The 11,450-nt window shown below is 40.5% G+C and overlaps 1 protein-coding gene across 1 annotated transcript; it reads right to left on the bottom strand.

Moving 5' to 3' along the window:
- Positions 1–10,204: 10,204 nt before the first annotated feature.
- LOC138879863 (uncharacterized) lies at positions 10,205–10,885 on the bottom strand. Its single transcript, XM_070159504.1, has one exon. It carries the CDS (start codon positions 10,883–10,885, stop codon positions 10,205–10,207), a length of 681 nt encoding a protein of 226 aa, XP_070015605.1.
- Positions 10,886–11,450: the final 565 nt, after the last annotated feature.

Genomic DNA, 11,450 nt, shown 5'->3' with positions numbered 1-11,450 from the left:
TAACTGTCCATTATAAATTCTGAGAGTTAAAAATGAGAGCTTACCTGATGACCTACTGGCCTGAGAGTTTATACCCTCGAGTCATATCTTCAGTTTGAAATAGGTGGGGGTATTTAGACTTCATTTCTTCCTCTGCTTCCCATGTCATCTCTTCCACCTTCTTACTTCTCCATAAAACCTTCACGGATGCTATCTACTTATTTCGTAGCTTGCGGATTTGTCGGTCTAGGATGGAAACCAGAATTTCCTCGTATGACAAGTCCTCTGTAATCTGTACATCATCTGTGGGCACCACTTAGGTAGGATCGCCAATGCACTTTCGTAACATAGATACGTGAAAAACCGGATGAACAGACTCCAATTCCGAGGGCAATTCTAACTCATAAGCTACTTGGCCCACTCTCCGAATGATCCTATAAGGCCCAATATACCGTGGGCTAAGCTTGGATTTCTTTCCAAATATCATTACACCTTTCATAGGTGACACCTTTAAGAATACCCAGTCATTAACCCCAAACTCTAAATATCGTCGCCGCACGTCAAAATATGACTTCTGACTACTCTGAGCTGTTAACAGTCGCTCCCGGATAAGCTTTACTTTTTCTATGGCTTGCTGAACCAGGTCTGGCCCATGTAACCCAGATTCTCCAACATCGAACCACCCTATGAGAGATCTGCACCTATGCCCATACAAAGCCTCATACGGAGCCATCTAGATACTGGAGTGGTAACTATTATTATATGCAAACTTGATAAGAGGTAGATGTTCGTCTCAACTTCTTTTAAAATCCAGCACACATGCTCGCAACATATCCTCGAGCGTCTGAATCGTGCTCTCGGCTTGTCCATCCATTTGTGGATGAAAAACTGTGCTGAGATTCACCTGAGTTCCTAGACCTTTCTGAAATGACCTCCAAAAGTATGCTGTAAACTGGGCCCCACGGTCAGATATAATAGATATTGGTACTCCGTGTAGTCGCACTATCTCTTTAATATATAATTTTGCATAATCTTCTGTTGTATATGTAGAGCTGGCCGGAAAAAATGAGCTGATTTCATGAGCCTGTCGACTATCACCCATATGGAATCAACCTTATGATGGGAACGAGGTAAACTTACGATAAAGTCCATGTTTATCGCCTCCCATTTCCATGTCGGGATCTCTATAGTCTGCATTAGCCCTCCGGGTTTCTGGTGCTCTATTTTCACTTGCTGGAAACTAGGGCATTGAGCGACATACTCAGCAATGTTCTTCTTCATATCGTTCCACCAATACACATCCGTAATATCATGATACATCTTTGTCAACCTAGGGTGAATGGAATACCATGAATAACGTGCCTCTGGCATAATCCTGTCTTGTAGCCCTGCTACATCTGGAACACACAAATAACCCATGTATCTGAGAACCCCATCTCCTTTGAGTTCTAACAACGGCTTCTTCTGTTGTGGAACCCACTCTCTCAACTTGACTAACTCTGGATCCTCGTACTGCCTCTCCTTTATTTCAGCTATGAGAGATGATTTTACAATATTTTGGAGTACAACTCCTCCATTGCCATAGTCTACTAATCGAACCCCCAAACAAGCCAATTAATGAATCTCTCTAGTTAATTATCTTTTTTTGGCCTCTACATGTGCTAAGCTGCCCATAGATCAGCGACTTAAGGCATCTGCTACAACATTAGCTTTCCCTGGATGGTAGAGAATGTTAACATCGTAGTCTTTTAATAACTCAATCCACCGCCTCTGTCGCAAATTCAACTCTTTTTGCTTGTAGATATATTGCAGGCTTTTATGATCTGTGAATATACCAACATGCACACCATATAAATAATGCTGCCATATCTTAAGTGCATGGACAACCACAACTAACTTGAGGTCGTAGGTCGGATAATTCCGCTCATGCTTCCTTAATTTCCTTGAAGCATATGCAATTACTTTCCCATGTTGCATTAGGACACATCCTAACCCGACACCTGAGGCATCACAATACATGGCATAACCATCTGGACCCTTTGGAAGTGCTAGAACTGGCGCTGAGGTTAACCTGTTCTTAAGCTCTTGGAAACTCTGCTCACAGGCCTCTGTCCACTGAAACTTAGTCGCTTTCTGCGTCAGCTTTGTTAATGGTGCTGAAAGAGAAGAAAAACCCTACGAACCTCTAGTAATATCCTGCTAAGCCTAGAAAACTACGAATCTCTGTCGGAGTGGTAGGTCTAGGCCAGGATTTCACAGCCTCAATCTTTTGAGTGTCTACCTTTATACCTCTGTCGGATACGACTGTCACGCCCCCTTTTTCTCGCAAAATCAAGTTTATGACATTTGGAAGGACAACTCATTCCTTTTGGGAATTGGGTTTGCATTTGAACAGTCACCACCTAATGATTAGGGTGCATTAGGACAACAAGAGAGATTGATTTGAATAACCAGAGATAGGGTAAGGGCTTGAAATTATTCTAAGAGGAAGGTGTTAGGCACCCCTCAGAATTCACTAGTGTGGTTCCCGGCCAGACAATTATTGTGAATTTGGGTGCAAATAACATATAGACAAATAAGGCTCAAATAAGAGGGGATTTCACATATAAAAGTTTGAAAATAAACAAAGTTTGGAAGAGCACTTAAGAAGGTTGATTTTAGAAAATAAAGAGTAAAAAAATGCTAAGGAAATAAGAATGAAGAGAGGGGGGGTCCTACGTTTATTAAAAATATGGATCATATCAATGCAATACCCGGTAATCACTCCTCAAAAGAGGGGTTACACGTGGTACTAGCGCACCGGTCATCATATACATATCTACCCTTCCCACCCCGTTAAGGTATTTAAAGCGCGGATTAGTCTCGTTTACTTATTGCATGCTATTACCCGTCACAATCTTATCAGTCCCGAAGGAATTTAGGACTACTAATCCTAAAAGGGAGGGATATTAGGCTTATTTGTAGTTCCAAAGGTAAAAACTCTAAAGCGACATACAAAACACGTATTGCAAATTGGGGGAAAACACATAACAAGCAGAGGCTCAGATATACCTCCTTAAACAAAGAAACACGTAATTAGCATGACTTACACATACTGTTTAGGTCTGACTATAAGTATTATATACGAAGAAGGGCGGTTGCTGAGGCAGTTTTAGTTTATTACATAACTCAGATAAGAAGTCTGAATCAGGCCTGCCTGCTGGTTGTAACAACTAACAGAAGTAGATTCAGTTTATAATTATACTCTAAGGCTTGCCTAAGTGTTAGGCAAGGATCCTATAGGCATGACATCTACTGGATTCAGAAAAAAAACAATGAAACAGTAAGGCTCGAAATGAACTGTTTGAATGCATACTCGTTAAACTTGCTAAATGATAGAATCAGATTATTAAAAGAGAGGCAGGATTTAAGCGAATCGATTAAAAGCTCTACAACTGACAGTACCCATTATTACTGATTTTAGATTTGTGCTTAAGTAAAGTGGATCAAATTCTATTAAGAATTCCTATAAGGATGCTTTCTATGCGTTGCTGATTTTAAACCTTGTAGACATGGTGTAAAAAGGCAGAAGCCTTATAGACATAGTATATAAATGCATAAGACTGGTTTTTAACCTAGAAACATGATATCTAGCTTGCAGAATTTGTTTAAGACCTATGAGCATGGTATCGAGATGTAACTGAATAGGCAGAATTGACAGTCCTATAGGCATGATTCCTATATGAAGTTGAGTATGCAGAATTCAGAATGGACCTATAGGCATGATTTCTATATGCATTTTGAATATACAGAATTCAAAACACCTATAGATATGGTTTCTATATGAAAGTTGGATATGCAGGAATAGAGTAATCCTGTAGTCACGATTTCTACCCTTTGCATACATAGTTACCCACCCTTTTTCACTAACCATACCCAAGTATTTATTATAAATTATTACAACCCAAAATAAATAAAAATACATCAAAAACAGAAAAAATACAACCAGAGGAAGCCTGATTCTTGACTTCCTCTCTGAGTTATGAGATAGACCAACTCAAGAGACCATTGATCCAAAGCCTTTCTCCCATTTGAGTGTGTCAAAGTTCGCTAAGAGCCTCAATGGGACTCCGGGCAATGCTCACACCTAAATGTATTATCAGAATGGGGACAAGTGCAGTATGGAAGGGCCAACCCTCAAGTGTCCAAGTTTAGAGGGAGCTCAAAGGGGTCCCAAGGCAAGGCTCACAAGAAGGGGGCAGAAGTTAAGGACTAAGAAAGTGTGCAAGTGATGAACAAAATTCTAAAAGGGGGAAAGGAAAGGGAAACAACTACAAATAAGTACACAAAAAGGGGTTCAGGGGGAATAAGGAGATTGTAAAGAGCCTATTGCTTAGGCAAGGGAAGGCTTTAGGCATGCCCAGCAATGGAGGATGCTAGCATACCTTTAAGCCTATCAGAACACACACTATTAGAGGCTAGGATCCCAGAGTATCAAGTTTGATTCATGGACAATAATTTGCAGTATTGCCATGCCTCAAACCATAGCATGAAAACATAGGGATAGGGGTTTGGGATTCATAGTAGAATAGGCAGGAAGAAATTTCAGCATGCTAGAGTAAGTGCATTGAACTATACCTAAGTAGTAGGCAGACATGCAAGTAAAGGTAGTAAATAAATACATTGTTGTGATTGCTGAAAATCTTAATCAGAACATATCAGTTTAAAGAAGCAAATAGAGAAAAAACTGGCAGCAGGACTTGCAAATAGGCCACAGTACAAGTAACAAAAGAGAATACTTTTGAGTGTAAGTGTGAATTCAGAAAAAGCTACGAGTGTTGGTGTGTTTTTGTCAATGAAAGAGCCGAGTATTTATAGTGTGAAAACAGGCAGAAAATAAGGTAAGAATTATAGTTCAGAAATAATTAAGGAAATATGTGTCAATTAAAATCAAATCAATATCAAAGACTTCCTTTAATTAAGGAAATAAATCAAACGGTAGCATGCAAGTGCTGAATAAGGGAAGAAATCATATAGGGCTGAATATGACCAATAAGGAAATATTTGCAACATAGTACAAGTACATAGTAGGTAATAGAGGCTAGGTTCATGAGACTCTAATCAAGGAAAGGCCTGTAAGAATCCCATACCAATGTAATCAAGGTAAGGGTATCAAATCGACGTAAGTAAAAAAGGTAGGGGTCGAAGGTTCAAAGGAAAGTATTCAAATAAATCCAAGAAGCAGGGAAATCAGAAAGAATCAATTACAAGAATGCAATCAGAATTACACAAAGAGATTTGAAATCAGTCCACAATCAAAGGTTATTTAGCATATAAAAGAGTGCATAAGCATAGGTCCATTTCACCAACATTAGTAATAGAGAAAGGGGAGAGTATCAGAAGCATGCAAAAAAGGGTCAAGTAGAAAGCCTTTCTGAAAAATATAGTCCAGTTCCAATGAGAACAGGAAATCGAAATCATATAAAGCACAGAAGTTGAAGCAGAGATTCCAAAACTTAGTCGAGCAATGGATGAAGCAACTTCAGAAACCCAAATAGGTCCAAAGAGATTAGGGTTTTGAAACCAAACAAGTTCAGAGATGAGGAACCAACAAATCACGTAGCAAATAGCCTCAAAACTCGGATGAACCCCCAAATTCTAGGGTTTTTACCATTAATCGAGTATAGAGACGAAAATAAGTAATTCAGGCAGAAATACTAACGAAATAAGTTCAGAAATCCCAAAAGGGAACTAAGACTCTTAGCATGCATTTTCCAGTAGAAGAAACTCATGAGAAACATAGTAAAAGAACAACATAATAAACACAGTAGAAGAACACATAAAGAGACACAGTAGAAGAAACTCATAAGAAACATAGTAGAATAACCAAATAAGAAACATAGTAGAAGGAACACATAAGGAAACCAGTAGAAGAAACTCATAAGAAACATAGTAGAACATGTTAAAGATCAGAAAAACCCTAAATCGGGAAAGATGAAGGTTTTGAAAGCAGAGTTTTGAAAGAAACCTTTGAGAAAACATTTGCAAGTTTAGGGTAAGCACAGATCTACAATGGATCTAAAAGAATCAGAAGAACCTCAAAAGTTAGGGTTTCAGAAGAAACCCAGAGAGTGAGAAAGGCTTGAAAAACATCGATCTAAGCAAGAGAAGTCAATATCAGGCTCGAACAACCATGGCTGGCCGGAGCAAGGTCAGAGACAGCCATAGAACTCGAACCGAACAACGTCTGGACCTCGCTTTTTCATGGTTAGGCCTTGAAACTTTAGTAACCAGGTGTGTAGGAGTTATAGGAGGCTGGTATATGACTTCAATGACCTTGGAAGCCATGGATTCCGGTGATTTTAGGGTGGAAGTGGAGGGAGGCAGCTAGGGTTCGAGAAGCTTTGACAGAGAATTGAGAGAAGGGGGGGGGATTCAAGGGCGGATACAGAAGCAAATGACATAGGGTTTGGGGGGTAGGTCAGGTTAAAAAAAAGAAGGGGTGAATACGAGCTGTTGATCTAAGTGATCAACGGCTGGGATTAAAAGGGGGATCTGGGCGGGTTATTAAAATGGGTTGTGAGTCGAGTAGATTTAGGATTTTGGGCTGGGTAATTGGGTTATTAGGTTGGGTTTAACTGGGGTGCCAAATCTGGCTAAAATTGAAATGCGAATGGGCTAACAGTTAAATAGCCATTTTTCCCTTATTTTCTTTATAAAAAATAGTTAAATAATTTCTAGACATAAATTAAAAGCACTAAAATGATTAATAATACATAATTATCAAATAAAAAATACTAGAGTCAATTTTACAAACATAAATACGATTCATATTTTAAAAGAGGCTAATATTGCAATTATATGCAATTTAGCTTAAAAAATTGTAAAAATACACAAAAATTATGATAGCTATATTTTAGCATAAATATGAGAATCCAATAAATGAATTACCAAAAAGATAATTTTGGGAATAATTATTGGGTTTTCTTGATAAAATAGGGCAATAAATTGATTTAACAATTCTTAAAAAATTAAGGGAAAATAAGAAAACATTTGGACATACTTATATATGCATATACATGCTATTTTAAAAGTATTTTGCATATTAAGAAAATATACAGGGAAAAATTGGGTATCAACAACTACCCCTCTTTACCCGGAAAGGATGAAAGAGTTGTCGGGTAAAGATATGATGGTCAATTTTGACTGAACGAAATCGTTTGAAGAGGTTTGGCCGTGCTCTGGCTCCTGATCTACCTACATATCCCTGGTCTTACAGGAATTAGGCCATATGTAGTTCAGGATCCGCCGGCGGAGTATGCCGATGAAGACTTTTCAAAGACGGACGCGATATTGAGGACAGGGTGAATGGTCAAAGTCCAACAGGGCTGCAGGAACTGGAGCGGGATCGCTCCTGCTGAGATGGTTGTTGCTCGCCGGTTTACCTGCAACTAAGCAACACAAGCACATATTGTGCGTAAATTTAAACATGATGCAAATTCCCGTCAGACCATGAATGTTTGTCCTCGGACGGTTAGGATGACGTCCTTAGACCATGATGTCCTGGGCCATAAGGCGTATAAAGGATTCACAAGCCATGAAATGATGCTCTCGGGCTATGATAATGATGCCTCCAAACAGTGATGCCTTTGAATAATGATATGCAAAAAGATTAAAAGGGGTCCTCAGGCCATGATATGGTGTTCTCGGGCTATGAAAATGGTGCCTCCGAACAATGACGCCTTCGGATGATTTGTTGATCTTTCAGCCCATGTGATGGAGTAGGTGGTGATCTTTCAGCCAATAAGATGCAATGGGTGGTGATCTTTCAGCCATGCAAATGTAAATAAAGCGGCGATCTTTCAGCCATGCAAATGAGGATATGGTGGCGATCTTTCAGCCAATATAAGGCGGCAATCTTTCAGCCAATACAAATGTAAATAAGGCGGCAATCTTTCAGCCATGCAAATGTAAATAAGGCGGCGATCTTTCATCCATGCAAATGCAAAGGTGGCGATCTTTCAGCCATGCAAATAAGGGGCGATCTTTCAGCCGATGCAAATGTAAATAAAGCGGCGATCTTTCAGCCAATGCAAATGTAAACAAGGTGGCGATCTTTCAGCCATATAGATGGAGGTAGAGCTTAACCTCGGAAGGTAGAATGGTAGCCTTATGTAGTGCAGAAATACAGATGGAGACAACGCTTAGTCTCGGAAGGCAGAATAGTAGCCTTATGCAATGTGAAAATGCAGCTAGAGACAAAGCGTAGTCTCGGAAGCCAGAATGGTAGCCTTATGCAATGCGGAAATGCAGATAGAGACAGAGCTTAGTCTCGGAAGGGAGAATGGTAGCCTTATGCAAAAATAGGATAGCAAATGGTAATAAAGCTTTCTTAGCTGATAGCGGATTACGATATTGTGACTGTTGGGGATACTGTGTGTGTTGGGGACACTGCATGCGGATAGCTGCTGTGAGTAAGTTCAATGGTTCTGAGAGTTGTATTTCTGAGTAATATGAGTCTCGTGAATGTATAGTATATTTGATGATTTAGTAACTCAAGTGCCTGCATCCAAAGAAAAATCGTGAGTTTTGTAAAAAAGGGGAGGTTGGTTGGTATTCCCACTGGCTTTGCTTGACCTGCTTGACTTTGATCTGGTGATACGGCATGTATCATTGGGGTAGCATTTCCAAACAAGGAAATGCATGATTTAGTAAAGGCATATATAAATACATAATTAAGAATAGTTTTCTTTTGATGAACCAACGATTGCGATGTGGTTCAAGACATTGCAACCCTTCTTGTTACTGATTTTAAGGGTCCTCCTCAAAATTCTGCCCCAGTTTAATGGATTGATGCCTTCGACTGCTGCTAGCGATGATTGGCTGAAATTAACTTCGGAATTTTGAGGGTCCTCCTCAAAATTCTGCCCCAGTTTCCAATTGCGGGGGGAAATAAAAGTTTTATTGAATTGTGACCGAACCATAGGGTTGTCTACGTATCCCCTCTTAAACGGGAATCAGGTCAGGCGTAGTTCAAATTACATCATATGAGGAAAACATAAAGATTACACATAGTAACGCTTGACTGCATCTGAATTGATCGTCTTCGGCCAGACTTCTTCGTCCATTTCTGCGAGTATGAGGGCTCCTCCTGTCAGAACCCGGTGAACCATTTATGGACCCTGCCAGTTGGTAGAGAATTTCCCCTTGGCTTCATCTTGATGCAAAAAACTTTTCTTTAACACTAGCTGCCCCGGTGTAAACTGTCTCGACTTGACTCTTTTGTTGAAGGCTATGGACATTCTGTTATGATAAAGTTGACCATGGCAAACTGCATTCATTCTTTTTCCATCGATAAGAGCCAGCTGCTCGTAACGACTCTTTACCCACTCTGCATCATCGAGCTCAGCTTCCTGTATGATCCTTAGGGAGGGAATTTCTACCTCAGCGGGAATGATGGCCTCTGTACCGTAAACTAGCATATAGGGGGTTGCCCCAGTTAATGTGCGGACTGTGGCGCGATATCCCAGTAAAGCAAACGATAACTTCTCGTGCCACTGTTTATGCTCTTCTATCATTTTCCTCAATATCTTCTTGATATTCTTATTGGCGGCTTCTACTGCTCCGTTCATCTGAGGTCTGTAGGCTATGGAATTCTTATGTCTAATCTTGAAGGTTTCACACATGGCTTTCATCAAGTCACTGTTGAGGTTGGAGCCATTATCGGTAATGATTGACTTTGGAATCCCGAATCGGCAAACAATGCGGTCACAAAAAAAGCCTACCATGACCTTCTTGGTTACTACTCTATAAGATGCTGCTCAACCTATTTGGTGAAATAGTCAATTGCTACCAAGATAAACATGTGCCCGTTGGAAGCAGCGGGCTCGATTGGTCCAATAACATCCATTCCCCAAGTGGCGAACAACCATGGTAAGCTTGTTGCATTAAGCTCGCTTGGAGGTACCTTGATCATGTCTGCATGTATTTGACAACGGTGGCATTTCCGGACATACTGGATGTAGTCCGTTTCCATAGTCATCCAAAAGTAACCAGCACAGAGTATCGTCTTTGCTAAGACAAAACCGTTCATATGTGGACCGCAGGTCACAACATGAATTTCCTCGAGTACCCTGGATGCTTCTTTTGTGTCGACACACCTTAGCAATCCCAAATCAGGAGTCCTCCTATACAGGATTCCTCCGCTGTGAAAGAAATTGCTGGATAACCTCCGAAGTGTGCACTTTTAAGTAGGATTTGCGAGCTTCAGGTATTCTCCTTTCGTCAAATATTCCTTGATATCATGAAACCAAGGTTTTTCATCTGCCTCTTCCTCAACATGAGCACAATAAGCTGGCTGATCATGGATCTTTATCGGAATAGGGTCAATGAAGTTCTTGTCTGGATATTGTATCATGGATGATAGGGTAGTCAATGCATCGGCTAATTCATTCTGGATTCTGGGAACATGTTGGAATTCGGTCTTTGTGAACCTCTTTCTTAATTCCTGTACATGATGCAGATACGGGAGTATCTTGGAGTTTTTCGTTGCCCATTCTTCTCGGACCTGATGTATAAGTAGGTCCGAATCTTCGATCAATAGCAACTCTTGAATGTTCATGTCAATAGCCATTTTGAGCCCTAAGATGCAGGCTTCATACTCAGCCATATTATTGGTGCACGAGAACCTGAGTTTGGCGGACACCGGATAATGTTGACCGGTTTCTGATACCAGGACTGCTCCTACGCCAAATCTTTTGAAATTTGCCGCTCCATAAAAAAATAATCTCCAACCATCATAGGATTCCGCAATGTCTTCTCCTATGAATGACACCTCTTCGTCAGGAAAATATGTTTTAAGGGGTTCGTACTCTCCATCCACGGGATTTTCAGCAAGGTGATCTGCCAATGCCTGTCCCTTGATCATTTTCTGAGTTACGTAAACAATGTCGAACTCACTTAACTAGATTTGCCACTTAGCTAGCTTGCCAGTGAGCATGGGCTTCTGAAAGATGTACTTCAAGGGATCCATCCTCGATATGAGGTATGTTGTATTGGCACAGAAGTAATGCCTCAACTTTTGAGCTACCCAAGTCAAAGTACAGCAGGTGCGCTCTAACAGAGAATACTGGGCCTCGTACGGGGTGAACTTCTTACTGAGGTAATAAATGGCCTGCTCCTTCCTCTCCGTTTCATCATGCTGCCCCAGAACACAACCGAATGCTCCATCCAATATTGCAAGGTAGAGTAATAAGGGTCTACCTGGCTCAGGTGGAACTAAGACTGGTGGTGTTGACAGGTATTCCTTGATTCTGTCGAAAGCTCTTTGGAAATCATCAGTCCATTTGGTAGCGACGTCCTTCTTCGGCATCTTAAAGATCGGCTCACAGATAACTGTAGATTATGCTATGAACCTGCTGATGTAGTTAAGTCTCCCCAAGAAACTCATCACGTCCTTCTTGTTCTTTGGCTGTGGCAATTCTTGAATAGCT

The sequence above is a fragment of the Nicotiana sylvestris genome, chromosome 10 (assembly GCF_000393655.2).
Source record: "Nicotiana sylvestris chromosome 10, ASM39365v2, whole genome shotgun sequence".
Classification (NCBI taxonomy): domain Eukaryota; kingdom Viridiplantae; phylum Streptophyta; class Magnoliopsida; order Solanales; family Solanaceae; genus Nicotiana; species Nicotiana sylvestris.
Note: the sequence above shows the minus strand (reverse complement) of the source record. Positions and strands in the feature narration are given on the sequence as shown.